Source organism: Loxodonta africana, chromosome 14 (assembly GCF_030014295.1).
Source record: "Loxodonta africana isolate mLoxAfr1 chromosome 14, mLoxAfr1.hap2, whole genome shotgun sequence".
Lineage (NCBI taxonomy): Eukaryota > Metazoa > Chordata > Mammalia > Proboscidea > Elephantidae > Loxodonta > Loxodonta africana.
The window spans coordinates 18954827-18976253 of NC_087355.1; the positions used below are offsets into that span (position 1 = coordinate 18954827).

The 21427-nt window shown below is 38.0% G+C and overlaps 1 protein-coding gene across 1 annotated transcript in view; it reads left to right on the forward strand.

Annotated features, from left to right (window-relative positions):
• Nucleotides 1-21427, forward strand: part of C14H8orf34 (chromosome 14 C8orf34 homolog) — a 515144-nt gene that overhangs the window by 165726 nt on the left and 327991 nt on the right. Inside the window, 1 exon segment of the mRNA XM_064267783.1 lies at nt 11231-11259. Coding sequence (XP_064123853.1) covers nt 11231-11259 — 29 coding nt within the window.

A 21427-nucleotide genomic window follows, 5' to 3' on the forward strand; every position in this document is an offset into this window, starting at 1 on the left:
TTATTGCTGATATGGAGAAAGTTTTAGTAATCTGGATAGAAGATCAGACAAGCCACAACATTCCCTTAAGACAAAGGCTAATCCAGAGCAAGGCCCTGTTAGATGCCATCCAGTCAGTTCTAACTCATAGTGACCCTGTGTACAACAGAATGAAACACTGCCCAGTACTGTACCATCCTCACAACTGTTGCTATATTTGAGCCCATTGTTGCAGCCACTGTGTCACTCCATCTCTTTGAGGGTCTTCCTTTTTCTCACTGACCCTCTAGTTTACAAAGCATAATGTCCTTCTCCAGGGAGTAGTCCCTCCTGATAATATGTCCAAAGTATGTGAGACGAAGGCTCTCCATCCTTGCTTCCAAGGAGCACTCTGGCTGTACTTCTTCAAGACACATTTGCTCATTCTTCTGGTAGTCCATAGTATATTTAATATTTTTCACCATCACTAGATTCTAAAGCATCAATTCTTTGGTCTTCCTTATTCATTGTCCAGCTTTCGCATGTATATGAGGTGATTGAAAATGCCATGGGTTGGGTCACGTGCACCTTAGTCTTCAAGGGAACATCTTTGCTTTTTAAACACTTTAAAGACGTCTTTTGCAGCAGATTTGCCCAATGCAGTATGACCTTTGATTTCTTGACTGATGCTTCCATGGGCATTGTTGTTAGATGCAAGTAGAATGAAATCCTTGAAAACACCAATCTGTTCTCCATTTATCATGATATTGCTTATTGGTCCAGTTGTGAGGATTTTTGTTTTCTTTATGTTGAGGTGTAATCCATACTGAAGGCCGTGGTCTTCAGTCTTCATCACTAAGTGCTTTAAGTCTTCTTTGCTTTCAGCAAGCAAGGCTGTGCCATCTGCATATCACAGTTAATGGGTCTTCCTCCAATCCTGATGTCCCATTCTTCTTCATATAGTACGGTTTCTCAGATTGTTTGCTGAACATACAGATTTAATAAGTATGGTGAAAGGATACAGCCATGATGCACAACTCTTCTGAGTTTATGAAACATCTCCTTGTTCTGTTCGAACAACTGCCTCTTGGTCTGTGTACAGGTTATGAATGAGCACAATTAAGTGTTCTGGAATTTCCATTCTTTGCAATGTTATCCATAATTTGTTATGATCGACACAGTCAAATGCATTTGCGTAGTTAATAAAACACAGGTAAACATCTTTCTGGTATTCTCAAGGCCCTAAGTCTCATCAATTCTGTGAAGGCTGAGAGAGGTGAGGAAGCTGCAGAAGACAAGTTTGAAGCTAGGAAGACTGGTTCATGAGGTTTAAGGAAAGAAATTGTCTCCAGAACATAAAACTGCAAGGTGAAGCAGCAAGGGCTAATGTGGAAGCTTCAGCACGTCATTCAGAAGATCCAGCTGAGGTGATTGATGGAGGGGGCCGCACTGAACAGCAGGTTTTCAGCGCAGATGAAGCAGCCTTACATTGGAAGAAGATGCCATCTAGGGCTTTCTCAGCCATAGACGGGAAGTCAATGCCTGGCTTCAGAGCTTCAGAGGACAGACTGAGGCTCTTGTTAGGGGCTAACGCAGCTGGTGACTTTAAATTGAAGCCAGTGCTCATTTGCCATTCCAAAACTCCCTGGACCCTTAAGAATTATGCTAAAACTACTCTGTCTGTGCACTCTAAATGGAACAAAGCCTGCATGACAGCACATCTGTTTACAATATGGTTTATTGAATATTTTAAGCCCACTGTTGAGACCTGCTGCTCTGGAAAAAAATATTCCTTTTAAAATGTTACTGCTCATTGACAATGCACCTGGTCACCCAAGAGGTGTGATGGAGATGTATAAGGAGATTAATGTTGTTTTCATACCTGCTAACAAAATATTGATTCTGCAGCCCATGGATCAAGGAGTAATTTTGACTTTCTTGTCTTATTATTTAAGAAATATATTTTGTATAGCTTTTCTGTAGATAGTGATTCCTCTGATGGATCTAGGCAAAGTAAACTGAAGACCTTCTGGAAAGGATTCTCCATTCTGGATGCCATTAAGAACATTCGTAATTCATAGGAGGAGGTCAAAGTATCAACATCAACAGGAGTTGGAAGAAGTTGATTCCAACCCTCACGGATGACTTCGAGTGCTTCAGTACTTCAGTGGAGGAACTGACTGTAGATGTGGTGGAAACAGCAACAGAACTACAATTAGAAGTGGAGCCTGAAGATGTGTCTGAGTTGCTGCAATCTCATGATAAAACTTTAACGGATGAGGAGTTGCTTTTTATGGGTAAGGAAAGAAAGTGGCTTCTTGGGATCAAATCTACTTCAGGTAAAGATGCTGTGAACATTGTTGAAGTGAAGACAAAAGATTTAGAATATTACATAAACTTAGTTGATAAAGCAGCAGCAGGTTTTGAGAGGATGGACTCCAATTTTGAAAGAAGTTCTACTAGTGGGTAAAATGCTATCAAACAGCATCGCATGGTACAGAGAAATCTTTTGTGAAAGGAAGAGTCAGTTGATGCAGCAAACTTCATTGTTGTCTTTTTTTAAAAGAAATTGTCACAGCCACCTCAACCTTCAGCAACCACCACTCTGATCGGTCAGAAGTCATCGGCATCGAAGCAAGACCCTCTACTAGTGTCAGGTTACAACTTGATGAAGGCTGAGATGATGGGTAGCATTTTTTAGCAATAATGTATTTTTTAATTAAGGTATGTACGTTGTTTTTTTAGACATGATGCTATTTCTCACTTAATAGATTACAGTGTAGTGTAAACATGAGTTTTATATGCACTGGGCAACCAAAAAATTGTGTGACTTGCTTTATTGTCATATTTGCTTTATCGTGGTAGTCTGGAACCGAGCCTGCAATATCTGCAGGGTATGTCCGTATTGCCTTTAGTTGTATCCATTTTCAAGGTCAGGTATATATCAACTAAAATAGACACAAGGTATGTCCTGGAAAGAGCTCTAGACTGAAAAATGATCTGGGCTTTGACCTTTGCTTGCTTGCAGTTTTGAGTGTGCCATTTTGCCTCATTCTTCTGTTTTGTCTTCTGTAAATTGAAGGAAATTACACTAGAGTATCTTATAGAATCTCTTCAATTTTCATAAGTCTTTTAATCTATAATCCATAATCTTTCTAATTCTAGTTCCTTATAGTATTAGCTTTATGATCTTGGACAGATTTCTTCACCTTTCTGTGTTTCTTGGTTCTGTGTCTCAGTTATTTTACTGTAAATTGCAATAATATTTTTTATGTCTTAGGGTTGTTGGGAAAATCTAATGATTCTATGTATAAAGTGCTTAGTACAGTGCCTGGCACCTAATAATTGCTAACTAAATGATAAATATTGTATTATATTTCTATTGCTGTGTAACAATTTACCACAAATTTAGTGCCATTAAACAATGCAAATTTATTATCTCACAGTTTCTGTGGGTTCAGCAGACTGGAATCAAGGTGTCGATCCAGACTATGATCTAACCGGAGGATTGGGAGTCTCTTCCAAGCTCATGCAGGTTGTTGGGAAAATTCAATTTCTTGCAGGTAGAGAAACGATGTCTCTGTTTTTTTTGCTGGCTGTTGGCTAGGTGTTTCTCTCAGCTCCTGGAAGGCACCTCATATCCTTGCTGTGTGGCTTCCATCTCTCACAATATGGCAGTTCACTACTACTTCTTTGAGACCAGTGGAAGAGTGTCTCTCTGATGCTTCACTTTCCTTTAAAGGAAAGTGACCTGATTAGGTCAGGCCCACCTGGGATAATCCCCTTTTTGATGAACTTAAAGTCCATGGGTTGGTGACTTAATCAAGGGAGTGTTATCTCTTCATATTCACTGGTCCCACACACACTCAAAGGGTCGAGGTTATACTGGAATGTATGCCAGGGAGTGGGAATCTTGAAGGCCATCTTAGAATTTCTGCCTACTACAGATACTATTTTTACTGTTTATCTCTATGAGCCTGTAACATCTTCAAGTCTCTAACTCAGCACTGATCAAGAGAAGTATAATGTGAGTCACATGTAATTTTAACTTTTTTGGTAGAAATGTTTTAAAAAAGTAAAAAGAAACAGGTAAAACTAATTTTAATAAAATATTTTATTTAAACAAGTATATTCAAAATGTGATCATTTTAGCATATAATCCATATAACATTTTTAATGAGGTATTTCATATATATTTTTTTCATACTAAGCCTTCACAATCTGTTTTTTAACTTGTAGCACATCCCAATCTGATTTTACCGAGTTTCAAATGTTGAATGGCCACATGGTGACTACAGTTATGTACTGAACACCACAGCTCTAACTAATGTTAAAAGCAATCTAATAAAAACTCTTCTCTTGAGTTGAGTCACCACTAGAAACAATTGTATTTCCTTCTTTCATCCAAAGTTTTGAAAAGAGTAGTTAGTGCTCACTCTCTCCACTTGCTCATCTTCCTTTAACTCCTCAGTATAATTAATTATATTATCATATTTCTCTTTATCATTCTACTGAAACTTTCCTCGCTGTGATCACCAGTTCATTCCTTATTGCCAAACCCAAGGGACACTATTCCAGTTCTCGTTGTACAAAATTGCTCTGGTACTTTTAACACCTTGGATTAACTCGTCAGTCTTCAAACTCTGAAATCTCCTAATTTCTGTGACCTGACACTTGCTTGATTCTCACAGTGCACTCTCTGCGCCTTTTCTAGTAGGTCTGTTACATGACTTCTCTGTTGTTCCTGCCCCTTTAAATGCTGTTCCCATGGTTCATCTTTTGCCTCTGCTCTTTAAAGAGCTCTCTCTGTGTAGCCTCATCCACCCTCCTTGGCCACTAACCCAAATGCGTGTATCACCATCCAGACCATTTACACTTTATAGAGAGTGCCTAAAATGCGTATCTCCACTTGGATATCTCACTACTATGTTATTGTTGTTGCCGTATGATTTAGTAGTGGGTTAGTGGATGAGTGGTCACCTTCCAGGTCCATTTCCTCCTAACCCATCTTCTCTGTGTCCCCTCCCTCAATGCCTCACTGTCAGCTTGCCTCTGCTTCTCTAAGTTTGGGGTTTTGATTTCAGATTGCATGGGCTTTGGTGTTTATAGATTTGATTTGTTTGCTGAGATCTTTGGCTTCGTAGCATATAGGAGTTATGCTTAAATACTAACAAACAAAGCAAAAGCTAAAGAGACGCAGTTCCTTATTGTATGCAGTTGTCAGCAGTGCCCTTAGCTTGACAGGTGCTGTCCACAGGACAGTGAGGTTTCCAGTGTTTTCTGAGCCTAATGCTTCTGCCACTTTTTCTGAAGTGAGGCAGTGATAGGGTGAATGTCTTTATTCTCTTCAGTCTTTGTCTACAGGTTGCAGTTTATGCGAAAACACTGGCTGGAGCTTTTCCAAGGAAAAAAATCTCAGCTGTTCAAAGAGCAGCTATTTATGCCCCAGGACTGATAATAGCAATCTGGTCTCAGCCAAAATAAGTAAATAACAAAGTTATTTTTTAGTCAGTCAGTCATGAGCTTGTCTAAAAAGTGTCCCTTGACAAACAGCTCAAGGAATTAGAGAATAACAACCTACTGAATAAAATAGAAGTGGATGATGTGGCAATTGTTTGTTCATTCATTCCTACATTCATGTATCTAGTCTTCGAACATTTATGTGGGAATAAAAAAATGATTAACACATGGGCCCAGACCTCCAGTTTACTCTTTAGAAGGGGAAATAGATGTGGAAGGCATGATTTCAAAACAATAAAGTGCTTTCAAAGCGTTACAGAGGAGTAGAATAACTTCCAACAAAAGGTTTAGGGAAAACCTAATGGAGAACATAAGAGCAGAGTTTATTGCTGGTTACTGGGGGAGGATAAAGAGCACAGTGGCACAGTGGTTAAGTGCCTGGCTGCTAAGCGAAAGGTCAGCAGTTTGAACTCATCAGCAGCACCACAGGAGAACAGACCTACTTCCATAAATACTAGAGCCTAGGAAACCTTATAGGACAGTTCTGCTCTGTCATGTAGGGTCACTATGAGTTGGAATTTACTCGATGGCACATAACAACTATCACAGGGGAAGTGGGAGGGGGACGTGTGGAAGTAGTATTTAATGGGTACTGGGTTTCTGTTCAGGCCCACGAAAGAATTTGGAAATGGAAGGTAGTGGTATTTGCACATTTTGGACGTAATTCGTATCACTGAATTGTACATGTAAAAATAGTTGAAGTGGTAGGTGTTTTATTATGTATATTTCACCACAATAATTTTTTAAAATAAAGGTCAAATAAAACAAAGGGAGAGTGAAGGTTGTTCATGGGGAGGGACATTCCTGGCAGAAAGAGAAGCATGTATTTAAGAAGATATTTCAAAGAAAGAATAAAAATTTCCATTGTTAGTGCATGAGATCTGAAGCAAGTAATAAAGGCAATGAAGATGGAAGTCTAGGTAGCTGTTGAAGTCACAGGGCAGAGGCTAAAGGAATCTTGTAAGCAGGTCATGATCCTGATTGAGGTTGTGTTTCTAAAAGATCACTTGGCATGGAGGATAGAATTGATGTGTATGCATAGCAGCAAGGACAGAGATGATGCCTGGAATAAAGCAATATCGATAGCGATGGAAAGAGGGAGCAGATTTAAGAAACTTTAGAAGAGTATATGACTAGGATGTTGACTGATATGTAGGAAGGATGAGAATAAAGATAAAAGAATGTGTGTGTGTGTGTTTTGCTGTTGTTTGTTTCTTTATAATCAAGGTGACTGAGTAGTGTCTGTACCTTAGGTAGGAATTACAGAGATGGGGCTGTTTGAGGGTGAAAGAGGAATGTTACATTTCAAACTTTCAGATACCATTGGGACATCCAAGTGGAGCGGGCACCTCTACTCCACTCCCAGTGGTTAAATGTATATATGAATTGGCAATTTTGAGAAAAGGTTGGGTTAGCAATATAGAGAGGCCACTGATGCCTCTTGGAGATTGGTATAAATGGAAAAGCCTGTAAGTCGAAGGACGCAAATGGAAGTCATGTAGAGAGGGTTACGCTAATTCAGCAGAATCAGGAAATCCACCTCTGATGGGCCTGGAGGAGCTATTGTCTCTTCAGTTAGAAGTAGAGCTCAGTTTTTGGAAAAAGTCATTTCTCCCATTTCTTCCAGGCAGTCCTTTGCTGCAGGTGGACATTATCACCAAGATAACATTTAATTTACAATTAATTAATAACATTTAATTTACAGTCTCAGCTTGTGTCATAGGAAGGCCATGTGCTCCAGTACACATCAAGAGTCCCGTGCTCCATTCCTGGGCCTTCTTTTCTTACAACGTATCGTAACGCCCACTGTATTTTCTCATGCATATTTTTCTGTTCACTGTTGCTCCCTGTTTCTGTAAGCTTTAAAAACCTTAACTGAACTAAATCATGATGTCTTCGTTTTTCAGATTTTAGATTTTATTAATTTACACAACTGCATTAAAAATGATGGGCATTTTGCCATATGCTTAAACTCTCTTGTTGATAGATGGAGAGCTCCTCTGTATTTATTTTTCACAAGTCACTGAGACACAAATGCTTTAGCCAGCAGACTTTCTTTGCATTGGCCTGACCTGTATTTACAAGGTCCCCTCTTGGCCATCACTACCTCATTGTCTTCTAAGCCCTGTTTCACCAGCTTAAACAAGCACATGCATCTGCTCTCAAGGAACACACTCAAGTTGTTGCCTCTTCCAGGCAAAGAAACAAAACAAATAAGTAAACAAAAAAGTTGATATGATAAAATGGAGCCAACCGTGGTTTTTGGCTATAGGATACCAACTGGCTAAACAAATTTAAAAATTCAAAACAGACTTGGCTGGATGAATACACAGTTTCTTGGATACTCATCCAATTGAGTAGGTTCATAACTGACCAAATAAAAGTGGTAATAAGACTTGTTCACATTTGTTCAGCATATGCTGTATGCCAGTTGTTATGCTAAATGTCTTATATGGATTATGTTAGTTACACAGCAGCCCAATAACATAGCACTGTTTTATTCACATTTCACAGATTGGGCTGTTGTAATACCAAGCGATTAAGGAATTTACCCAAAGAAGGAGGAAAATCACTAAAAGTCAAGTTATGATACATGGACCTCATTTCCTATTGTTAGCTATTACATTTGAATATCAATAACACCATGGATGTCATATGTCATGATTTTAAGAAAGCATTCAATAAAGTTTCCTGAAATCCTTGTGGTCAAAATCCAAAAATTTAAAGTAGATATTAGCAAAATGAAGTAAATGCATAATTCCTTGGTCATGCATGGTCAGGCAGTATGAATTAAAGTATTAAGAGACTTTATGATCTTTACTATTTTTATTAAATTTTGTGAAAGATGGTGTCTTAGGCCTTACATAACTCTGTCTTAGCCAGAATATTACTGGCTTCGAATAAAAACATGGAAGAACATTTAACATATTTACAAAGAAGAGAAAACTCTCATTGAATAAGAAACCCAAGATTCAGACTCTGAATAGGCCCATTAGTTTATTGCACGAACGTTTGTTAAGTACCTATGAAATACCAGGCAATGTGATGGGCACTAGAAATAAAGAGTTGAGTGACATGATCTGGCCAAAAAGACTAATAGCCTGCAAAATTAGCAAGTTGTCATTGATGTGATAAATACAGAATTCAAGTTTTGGATTTAAACAATCAACAACAAAAAGACAACCTGGCTTAAAAAAAGGCAACCAACCATAAAATCAAACCGGTTGCCGTCAAGTTGATTCCGACTCATAGCAACCCTACAGGGCAGAGTAGAGGTGCCTCCTACAGTTTCCAGGGAGCACCTGGTAGATGAAAACTGCTGACTTTTTGGTTAGCAGCTGTAGCTCTTAACCACTGTGCCACCAGGGACTTGAATAAACATTTTGCCAAATAGCACATTCACATGGCAAAAAAGTACATGAAAAGATGCTCATTGTCATTTGTCATTAGGGAAATGCAAATCAAAACCACAGTATTACTTCACCACCACTAAAGTTACTATGGTTTAAAAAACAAACAACAACACAACAAAAAAGGAAAACAACAGGTGTTGGCAAGGATATGGAGAAATAGGAACCCTCATCCGTGATTGGTGGGATTTTAAAGTGATACAGCCACCGCGGACAACAGCCTGGCTGTTTCTCAAAAAGTTAAACATAGAATTACCATACAATTCAGCAATTCCACTTCTTGGTACATACCCAAAAAAACTGAAAGCAGGAACGCAGATACTTGTGCACCATTGTTCACTGTGGCACTATTCACAATAGTTGAAAGATGGAAACAATCTAAATGGTCATCAGCAGATCAATGGATAAACAAAATGCAGTCTACACATACAATGGAATATTGCTGCCATAAAGAAAAATGAAGTCTTGATGTATGTTACAACGTAGATGAACCTTGAAAACATTATGCTGAGTGAAAAGACACTTTTAAGGGTTAATGAAGTGCCCAAAAGCACTTAAGCTCCTCTCAGGGAATAGCTGTGAATGTTTTTCTTAGACTCTAGGAGAAATATCCTGACTGCAAAATATAAGTGGTTCCCATTAGAGTTTCATGCTTTTAAGAGAAGCATTTCATTAAAATTCTTTCGACTGTTTTTAATCAATTGAAGCTTTGATTAAAAAAGAAGAAAATATGAGAAATACCCTAGGCAATTTGACATTGATAATAGAAACTGACTTATATACAATAGAATGGAAATTTATTTAGATAATTTCTTAAGCAAAGTTATCAAAATATAAATGTTAAGAAAATATGTACTTGAACAGTGAAAGGACCTGACTACTGTAGACTCTTTCCTTGAAATTCTTTTCCTGAGACTATTTTCAGGTTCTGTTTTCCAACCCAAATTATTCTTTTTGCTTTTTATAGTCTGTTGAACTTTTGCTTCAAATCCTGTTGTTACTTCTCTGTATTCCTTTGGAGTCCAAACTTCAGACCTATCTTTGCCTCTTGGCAGTCTCCTACTGGGGTTTTGACACTATGCCCCCTTTACTCTTTGCCACAGACCTGAGGGCTGGCCACATCTGCATAGATGCCCTGCCACAGAGCCCGTGTTAAGCCCTAGGCCTTGTTCCAAAAAAAAGAAGTGAGAGGAAGGAGGCTGATGGCTTTAGTCTGACATGTTGACAGTGAAGTGCCCGTGGGAATTCAGCAGCCAGCTCAGGAAGAAGGTCTGTGCTGGTAATAAAGATAAAAACATCAACTATATGAGTTAGATTACTAATGGAAGTATATCAAGTGAGAAGAAAAGACAGTTCGGCAAAGAACCCTGAAAAAAAGGGATCACAAGGAAGGAGGATAGAAGAGAGAGGAGAGCATTTCAGGAAAGAGAATAGTGTTAACAGAGTCAGTTGTCTGAAAGAAATAAAATCAAGACTGAAAAATATTTACAGGACCAACAGAACAATTTGGAGGAATGGTCAGGACAGAAATCAGACTGGTGTGCAGTGAGGAACGTGTGGCTGGTGAGAAGGGGAACTTGTGAGGGACAATCTTTTATCCATTGTCTCTAGAAGCTTTCAATCTAAGCTAATTCATGAAACGAATTGATAAAACTCTCTGGTCTGTTTCTTCATCCATAAAAAAGGAATTTTTAAAAATGGTCTCCAACCACCCTTCTGTGGTAATATAGTAAAACCTGTGAAAGCTGGAAGGCAGACACTTGACAGAGAAGGAAAACTGTTTTCCACTAAAACAAATGATAGAAAAGCATAAGACTGCACCCTGTCAAATGCAGAAAACTTGCGAGACCCGGAAAAACAAGGCAGTCCTGTCGAGTTCCTGCTCTCACAGGTTTCACTCTATTTTATCATTCTAGGAGTCCAAATTGACTGTTGAGAAGGAACCAAATCCTAACAGGCTAAGCTGTATCTGACTGTCATTTTAACGTCCTGCCCGTATTGTGCCATCTCTACAGTTGCCTTTGCAAATTTGCTCTGCCTTTCACATACTGCAAGCAGTACGGTACCTATCCTTGTGTTGCATTATTGTATCGTTTCAGAAGTTCAGGGCTATGGCTTACTTAAATTCCTAGTTTGTTTCCACCATTAGAAAGGATGTGCCACATTATTTTGAAACACTAATTAAAAGGAAAAAAAAACATGGAAAATATACTTGTTTTATAGAATATATACTTGTTTTATAGAAAATATACTTGTTACAAATAGAATTTTTTTTTTTTTTAACATTAGGTTGTTAAAGGTTGCTTCTAAAACTTTTTTTATACATCTCTTTTGCATCCCAGGTATTGCAATTTCAGATGAACTTGATAAGGTAAGTTGACTGTACATCTAATAACAGAAAATATAGATCTTACAATTTAGTCCACTGTCTAAATTCGGAGGTTTCTGAGTCATATAAAAAGTTCAAATATTTATTTGGAAAACCATGCTAACATTTAAAAATTTTAGAGTTCTATGTTTAGATTCTTTTATGAAAACTATTGCACAAAATATGTCGCATCACCTACACTTTTCACTCAAGATCTTTAGAATTTGGTTAGAGAAAACTGAATCACTGGATTAAAAAAAAGAAAACTAATAACACTATATTATGTAAATTATTTGGATCTACATGGTGATGATGATGATGATAGGGAAGATGGTTGTACTTTTCTACAAATACCCTCTGGAAACTTTAATTAGTAAGTTGTTTTTTTTTTTTTTGAATTTCCAAGATGCCAAGAGAAAATTGGGGTAATAGTTGTGAAGGTGGTGAGCAGTGGTATGATATGGAATGTATTTTAAAGGTGATGTCAGTGGAACTTGCCAATGGATGGGGTGGGAGGGACTGTAGAAGAAATCAGTCAGTAATGATTCTAAGACTGCAAGACAAGCAAAGGAGTAAAAAGAGGTGCCGTTACCAAAATGGAGAAAACTGAGCAAAGAGAAAATTTGGCAGTTGGGGATAGAATCAAGTGTTCTCTTTTGAATAGTTTACTTTGAGTTGCCTGTTGGACATGTTTATATGAGTTGTTGCGTGTAGTAGAAATTTGATTTAGAGCTATAAATTTAGGAACCATTGGAACAGAGGTTCTCAAATTCTTGGTCTCAAGAAGCTTTTATGTATTTGAGTTATATCTATCCATATTTTCCATGTTAGAAATTAAAACTGATAAAAAATTTATATGTATATTCATTTTAAAATACCAGTGATAAATCTACTACATGTTAACAGAAATAGCAATTTTTATTGAAAAACCATATTTAAAAATACTGGGGAAAAAAATCATTGCTTAGAGTTTTGAAAATCTCTTGAATGCTTGGTTTAATTGACAACTGTTAGATTTTCATATCTTTTTCTGCATTCAGTCTGTTATGATGTGTTATTTGGTTGGGAAAAAATTCTGATATCAGATATGCTGTTGGAAAAGAGAGGATCATCCGGAAATAAATATTTCCTAATATTTGCCTTCGTAAGTAGTTGGTAAGCATCCATCCCGATCATCTCTCTAAACAGAACATACTGAAATTTGACTTGGTGACTAGATGTATAGATAGAAAAACGACGACAACAAAACACCATAGAAAGTATTTTACAAAAAACAGGATCATATGATATTTTAAATAATCACTGAAATGTAATAATTATTTTATGAAAACAATAAGTTTAATATTCTTCCCCTCTGAATAGAAATTTTGTATCATGAAAATGTATTTCTGATTCACTAAATAAATAACATTTAAGAACGTCCTCTTGAATATCAGCTCCTTTCAATAAGTCATCGTATCCTCCTCCCTCTCACTTATTTCTTCCCAGCACAGGCACACAAGGGAATTTTATTTAACTAAGTTGTACTAAGCTATGAATTTTTATTTAGTTACCTAATATTTCCATTTTTTAAGACTTTAAAATATGTGTTGTTAAAATGTATTGCACATCTATTGTTTTTTCTTTTTACTGATGGAGACACCAGCAGTTTCTATAAACTATTATTGAAAAAGTATTTGTATCAGTGCAAAAAATTTCCCACTCACTTGTCTAATTTTGGAAGGTATCAGATAATACAAGGAGCCCTGGTGGCTCAATGATTAAGCACTCTGCTGCTAACTAAAAGGACAGTGGTTGGAAACCACCAGATGCTTTGTAAGGGAAAGATGTGGCAATGTGCTTCTGTAAAGATTACAGCCTTGGAAACCCTGTGGGACAGTTCTCTGTTCGATAGGGTTGCTATTTATTGGAATCGACTTGGCAGCAATGGTTTTTGCGTTTTACCAGGTAATACAGGGAAACACAAGCTTCTGGAAACCATGGCAAGAAAAGCCAGGTTCAGGTGCAACACAGACTCTCTAGCCAAAAAAAAAAACAAAGTCTGCCTGAAAATCAGCCTTGGATGAGGAGGTGAACCTGTCCCCATAGCACCCTCTGGTGGACATGAAATTTCACAGCCCAATATTTTGGTTTTTCATCGCATTAGATAAAGTGAATCTCAGGCAGTTACTAAAAAAAAAAAAAAGAAACCCAGTTAAATAGAGTGATTTTCAGTTTGTACTGACCTGGAGCCTGTGACTGTAATGTAATATTAAAAATAAATACAATTTCTTCTCTCTTTTAATCTTCTCTTAAAAATTTTGAGAGTTCAATACAGGTATATTTTTTATAAACTTTATACAGTACTGATCTTTTATAGCCTAATTCACTTATCATTTCGTTGAAATCATTTTTTTCTGTGACCTTTAAAGTTAGTTTATGAATCTGAAGAAAGGTAGTAAGAATTAATTCTGCTTGAATTGAAAAAATAACATAAGGGATTAATGTTATTTTTAAATTGTAGGGATTTTATCAATTCCTTAAAAAAAAAAAACTTTTTTTTTTACTTGTAAGTGTTTTACTTTCCTCCCTTAGCTACTGTATTATCTTTCTATTGCTGCTGTAACAGATTGAAACAACACAAAATGATAATCTTACAGTTTTGTAGGTTGAAGCTCAACACTAGTCTCACTGAGCTAAAACCAAGGTGTTGGCAGGGCTCGTGCCTTTCTCGAGGTTCTAGAGGAGAATCAGCCATAAAAGTTTCTCACTCTAAGGAATCATGTGATCAGTGTAGGCCTACCTGAATAATCCAGGATAATATCCCCATTTCACAACCTTTACTGTTAGTCACATCTGCAGAATCCCGTTTGCCACGTAATGTAACATACTCTCAGGTTCTGGAGACCTGGATGTGGATATATTGGGAAGGTCATTATTTGCCTACCTCAGTCACCATCCAAGTTCAGACAGTATTACCTTTCATACCTATGTAGAGTTCTTTAAGCTCTAATGATTCCAGTTCATCCTTCAAAATGTCATGCAGTAGACATGATGGTTCTGCTTCACTAGGAAAGTGCAACCCTTGCTTCAACTTATGTGAATGTTGGATGCTTATGAACTCATTCTTCTCTGAGGATTGCCTCAATCCAGTGACTGCCATGGTGCCCAGAGGTGCCTGTGTTGGCCCTTGGCCAACGACTGACTAATACGAGGTTCAGAGATGTCATTCACAGTCCAGGGTTCCCCATGGGATCAGGCCAACAGATTTCAGGTGAACACACGTCTCTGCCTAGCTTCTCTCCCTGTCCTTCTCTTTAGAGATTTCACCTGAGAGCACCTCCCTCAATGAATCACTCTCTCAACCTTTTGTCCTAGGCAGCCCTATCTAAGACATGCCATGAGAGGAATCTTCCTAAATTAGAATTCTGCTGAAAACTATTTCATGATTGCCTAAACCAAAACCAAACCGTTGCTGTCAAGTTGACTCCCACTCATGGCGACTCCATGTGTGTCAGAGAAGAGCTGTGCTCCATAGGGTCTTCAGTGGCTGATCTTTCAGAAGTAGATCGTCAGACTTTTTTTCTGAGGTGCCTCTGGGTGGATCTCCATGTGATCTCCGGCATCGTTTCCATCACCAAGGCTATATTTTCCAATTACTGATCCATCTGCTTTGTTTCCAGTTTTTGCATTCCAATCACCAGTAATTATCAATGCATCCCGATTGCGTGTTTTATCAATTTCAGACTGCAGAAGTTGGTAAAAGTCTTCAGTTTCTTCATCTTTGGCCTTAGTGGTTGGTGCGTAAGTTTGAATAATAGTCATATTAATTGGTCTTCCTTATATGCGTATAGATATTATCTTATCACTGACAGCGTTGTACTTCAGGATGGATCTTGAAATGTTCTTTTTGGTGATGAAGATGAATGTGACACCATTCCTCTTCAAGTTGTCATTCCCAGTATAGTAGATCATATGATTGTCTGATTCATATGGCCAATACCAGTCCGTTTCAGCTCACTGCTGCCTAGGATATTGATGCTTATGCATTCCATTTCATTTTTGACAGTTTCCAATTTTCCTAGGTTCATACTTTGTACATTCTACGTTCCAATTGTTAATGGATGTTTGCAGGTGTTTCTTTTCATTTTGAGTCATGCCACATCAGCAAATGAAGGTCCCAAAAGGTGACTCCGTCCATGTCATTAAGGTCGATTCTACTTTGAGGAAGCAGCTCTTCCCCAGTCATCTTTTGAGTGCCTTCCAACCTGAGGGCTCATCTTCTGGCACTATATCAGACAGTGTTCTGCTCTTATTCGCAAGGTTTTCAATGTCTAATTCTTTTCAGAACTAGACCGCCAGACCCTTCTTGCTAGTCTGTCTTAGTCTGGAAGCTCAACTGAAACGTGTCTCTCATGGGTAACCCTGCTGGTTTTGAATACCGGTGACATAGTTTTCCAGAGTCACAGCAACACACAAGCCACCGTATTAGGACAGACTGACAGACGTGGGGGAGGGGGTGGCTATTGACTTAGGCAGAAGTAATATGTCATAATGCAAGCAAAAAGTCCAGTGAGAACAAATACACAGAAAATTTCAAGAATGAGGTACAGGACCAAAAATGCATTGCTGTTGACTCAATTCTGACTCATAGTGACCCTATAGGACAGAGTAGAACTGTCCTATAGGGTTTCCAAGGAGCAGCTGGTAGATTCCAACTTCCGACCTTTTGGTTAGCTTTCAACCACTGCCACCAGAGCTCCCAAATGTTCTAAAAGATACATTTTAGAGTATTTAGAACAATCACCAGCCTACGTATCTTTTAGAAAACTTATCAGAAATACTGCTGTCTTTTGTTGTTGTTATGTGTTGAATGATATAGTTATTTTCAGTTTCTCTTTCTTGAGTTATTGTTAGTTGCTGTCAACTTGGCCCCTGACTCATGGCAAGCCCATGCACCGTGATATCCATAGGGTTTTCATTGGCTGATTTTTTGGAAGTAGATTGCCAGGCCTTTCTTTTAGTCTGTCTTAGTCTGGAAACTCCACAGAAGCCTATTCAGAGTCATAGCAACACACAAACCTCCACTGACAGATGGTGGTGCCTGTGCATGAGGTGCGTTGGCCAGAATTGAACTTGGGTCTCCCTCATGGAAGGTGAGAATTCTGATAGAAAGGTAGGTTAGGCAGATAGATAGATAATACCCACCAAACCCAGTGCCCTCAAGATAGATAATAATAATAATAATAAATAGCTAACCTTTATTTAGCACTTTCTATATTCCAGACCCTGGTAGGCATGTCATATAGATTATGCCACTTTATCTTAACAACAGTGAAAAAGCTAACATTTATTCAGAACTTACTATGTGTCCTGGTGGCACAGTGGTTAAGAGCTTGGCTGTTAACCAAAACGGTCAGCAGTTCGAATCCATCAGCTGCCCTTTGGGAACTCTATGGGGAAGTTCTCCTATGTCCTATAGGGTCACTATGAGTTGAAATTGACTTGATGGCAGTGGGTTTGGTTTGGGTTTTGATTTACTATGTGCCAGACTAAAAAAACCAAACCCATTGCTATCAAGTCGATTCCACCTCATAGCGACCCTAAGAACAGAGTAGAACTGCCCCATACAGTTTTCATTCTAAATTACTTACCTGTATTATCTCACTTAATATTTTCTAATATCCTGTGAAGTGGGGACTATTATCCCGATTTGGTAGATGAGAAAATTGGACAAAGAATGTGATGGTTAAGATTGTGTGTCAACTTGGCAGGGCCATGGTTCTCAGTGTTTTGGCAGTTGTATAATGTTGTGATCACTTCCTTGTTGAAATTTGATATGTGATCACCCCCATGAAAGAATCTGCTGAGTGGTACCGGTGGGCACAGGGCATGTGGCGGCTTACCACCCCCTCAGCCTTCATATCTCTGTCCTCCGTGGCCTACTCTCTTCCTGCTCACCTTGCCAAAGCTTTTGGCTTATTCTGGATCCTGCAGCTGCCTCTTGTTCATCTGACCTCTGGTTCTTGGGAATTGAGCTAGCAGCTTACATGCTGATCTTGGGATTCATCAATCTTCACAGCCTGTGAGCAAGAGTCCTGCTCTCCGACCTGCTGATCTTGGGGTCACCAGCCCCTGCAGCTACCTGAATCAGAAAAAGCGTTGAGTTCTTGCCTACTGATCTTGGGATTCGTCAACCTTTAAAGCCTGTGAACAAGAGCCCTGCTTTCCGACCTGCTTGAGTTCACCAGCCCCTGCAGCTGCATGAATCAGGAGAAATCTCTATCCTGATCCACAAACTTGGGATGTTCCAGCCTTTACAGTTGTGTGAGCCGTTTCCTTATATAAATCTCTCTCTCTATATATGTATTTATATGCTTGACTGGTTTTGCTTCTCTAGAGAATCTAGCGTAAGACAGAGAGTTTAATAATTTTTTACCAGAGGTCATATAAATAAAATGTTGAAGTGGAACATAAACTCAGGAAGATTAACTTCCTAGCCCATGGTTGGTATTATTATTCACCAGTTTAAAAGATGGAGAAAACAAGAGCTCTTATAGTTTAATAAATTCCCCCTTGGTCCCAAAGTAAGTGGAAGAGCCGGACCTCAATTCTAGGCCATCTGTAGTCCAGAATCTATACTCTCAACCTCTGCCCTGGATTAAGTCCATAAAGTCCCTAGCAAAGTGCCTGGTGCAGAGTAATCACTCAATAATGGCTATTTTATTATTATAAGCTCTTGTTTCACAGTGTCTACTCTTGTTTAACCTGTATTAAGCCTTTGGTAAATAATTACTAAATAAATAATTAGCCAGTATTTGCTAAAGTTATTTTTTTTTTTTTGTCGTTTGATCAAGTGGCTTTCCCTTTTATGGCCTCTTTCCATTCTCCTCTCATTGAGACATGCTCTCTGGGTTATTTTATTATATTAAGAGGTCATATTTTCATATATTGTAATCTAGAAAAAGAATAATATGGTGTAGTATTCATGGTTGTAAATAATGTTTCAACATGAAAGTTAAATATATATAAGACCTTGTTAAAGACCAGATAGGCAGGTAATAGTAGACTGCATTTATCAAGCATGTAGTGTGGCAGGCACAGTGCTACGTGCTCTTTGTACATTTTCTCATTTGCACTCACAACAGTCCTATGAGAAAGCTCTTGTTATCCCTATTTTACACATAAGAAAATTTAAGCCTAGAGAGCTTGGCAACTTGAGCAAAATTACAGCTCTAGAATATACTGCAGAATTCATATACGAATACAAATTTAACTCCAAAACACTATGTTATCTTGCTTCACTAAAAAGCTCAAAGACAGCGTATATTATTTCAGGCTGGTTATATGTATAACGGAACCCTGGTGGCACTGTGGTTAAGCATCCAGCTGCTAACCAAAAGGTTGGCAGTTCAAATCTACCAGCTGGTCCTTAGAAACCCTATAGGGCAGTTCTACTCTAACCTATAGTGTCACTACAGGATCCCTATGAGTTGGAATTGACTTCACGGCAATGGTTTTTTTTTTTTTTTTAATTTTGACATATGTGTAACAGTGAAATCCAGTGCAGATATCATGTGCCCTGGGCTTTCCAGCTACTTGATGGCTGCCTTGCTAAGCATACCAATAAAAGGGATGGAATCTTAATTCCCTTGAAGTAAGGATACCTTTTTATCAGATAGTTTTGTTCTGCTATTCACTTTCCATTTCTATTAATTTCTCTGCAGGCAAACAAATCTGGATTCTATTTCTGCAGGCAAACAAATTTGGATTCTATTGCTTTTTTTTTTTTTTGGTCATCAATTGGGCAATGGCTTTAGGATTTTCTATACCTAGAAGGAATTACTTAAATTGTTATAATCCCTTTGTCTTGCTAGTGTGTTCTGGACCGTCTTGCCCACCTACATGTGACCTACATGTGCATCACATGATATTTTTTGGAGTCTATAGGTTCTAATAGTTAGAAGGATAACCATGTATCTTTTGCCATACACTCTGCCAACACTGTTGTTACTCATGTTTGTTTTAAAAACATGTCTCTCAAAAATAAATCTGGCAAGTCCCAATCAAGGAAAAATATTTGCAACTTACACAGCAAAGTTGAACATCTCTAACCATGGGGAGCTTCTAAAATTAGAGAATAAAAAGGCCTAAATCCTATTAAAAACAGGCCATATCAGCAGATTGATTGCCGAAAATAATGAAAATGCTTTTTAACTATAGGAAAAGATGCCCAGCCTTGCTCAAAATGAGAGAAATGCAAGTTAATTTCAGATAAACATGATAAGGTAAGTTGAGCTATATACATAAAAAAAAAAAACTAATGAAAATACAGATCTTATATTTCATTGCATTGTCTAAATTCAAAAGTCTCTGACCATCAGATTAAACACCACTGCTCACCTATTAGATTTACGAATATCCCTATGTTCCTCAAAATAGTGTGTTGGCAAGGCTGTGGGGAAACAGACACTTTCGCACATTACTGGTGATGCAAAATAGTATAAACCTATGGAGGGACATTTTGCAGTATCTGGAAAATTATATACGCAGTTATCTTTTAATTAACCGATCCTACTTCTACGACTCTATTACAAGAACACACTGGCAAAAAATATGAAAAGATATATAAATGTGGCAATTATTGTTGTGCTAGCGTAAAAGCCTAGCCATCATCCGTCTGTCACTGGCTTGTGTGTTGTTATAATGCTGAACAGGTTTCTGTGGAGCTTCCGGACTAAGACGGACTAGGAAGAAAGGCCACCTGGAGATCTGCTTCTGAAAATCAGCCAGTGAAAACCGTATGGGTCATAACAGTCATGAGGATGGGGCAGGAACAGGCAGTGTTTTGTTCCTTTGTGCATGGGGTTGTCATGAGTCAGGAGCTGACTCATGGGCAGCTAACAACAACAATTTTAATAGAAAAAAGAGTAAAGCAACCAAATGAACAGTAAGAGAGGAACACTGATAACTTAGAGTACGTCCACATAATAGACACTCTACAACCATAAAAATGAAATAATATATAAGAAAATATCCTTTGTACATACATATTTGGGAGGGAGAAAAAGAAATCGATAAAGCAAAGTGCCAAACAAAATGATAAAGCAAAATGTCAACCAATGATGTTGATACCAACACATTAGCATTTGGGCAATCTGAGTGAAGGATACACAGGAATTCTTTGTATTTCTTTGGCAACTTTTCTTTAAGTCTGAAATTATGTCAAAATAAAATATTAAGAAATAAATGTTTCTTAGCTCTGTCCGCTATTACCAACCTAATAGCAATGAGTACCCCTAGTGTTCAGATTGTGGTCTGTAGACATTATTTCCTGTTAAAAGGAATCAGAATCCCTTGCAATAATGTCTGATTCTAGGTCTGGAGCAAGGAATATACAAAATAAGCCTGAAATATCTTGTTATATCTGAAAGCAAGAATACTATCAAAGATCACTAGGCTTGTATCAGAAGAGCTCAGGAGCTAACATAAATAGTCTCCTCCTGGGAAGAGCTATGCTAATTTAAACATGAATAAGAAGAATAACTGCAGTGCAATGGGTTATATTAAATGTTTTTAAGTGTTCATAAAAAACTTCATCGATAATGCTTCAAGACAGGAAGATGTGGCAGTCTGTTTCTGTAAAGATTACAGCCTTGGAAATCCTATGGGGCATTTCTGCTTTGACCTATAGGATCGCCGCGAGTGGGGATTGACTCGACAGCATGGGTTTGGTTTTTATACACGTGAGCTTTAGGATAATCAAATATTTGATAATGGGAGGTCTCTCTTTATAGAAATATTCCAGCAAATAAATGAAGATGGATCGGTAAAATTAGACGGTCATCGCTGGCAATTCCTAGTGAATTAATGGATCTAAGCAGATAATTACCAACATCACTAGAAAGGAGTCAGTGGAACATTATGTGTCTCCTAGATGAAACCATAACCATTTTCTCTGAAGTAGTATCAGCAAAAACAACAAAACCCACTTTAATTCACATCTAACTACTAATTTACAAAAATTACAAGGGACAAAGGAACATTTCAAACCACATCACAAGGATGAAAAAGAAAAAATCCAGACTGTGGGAAAGTCATAGGACAAACAACTCAGTTTTTTTGGAAAAAAAAAAAAAAAAGTAGTTGGAGGAAGAGAATCTATAGACGAAAAGAAACAGAAGAAGACTAT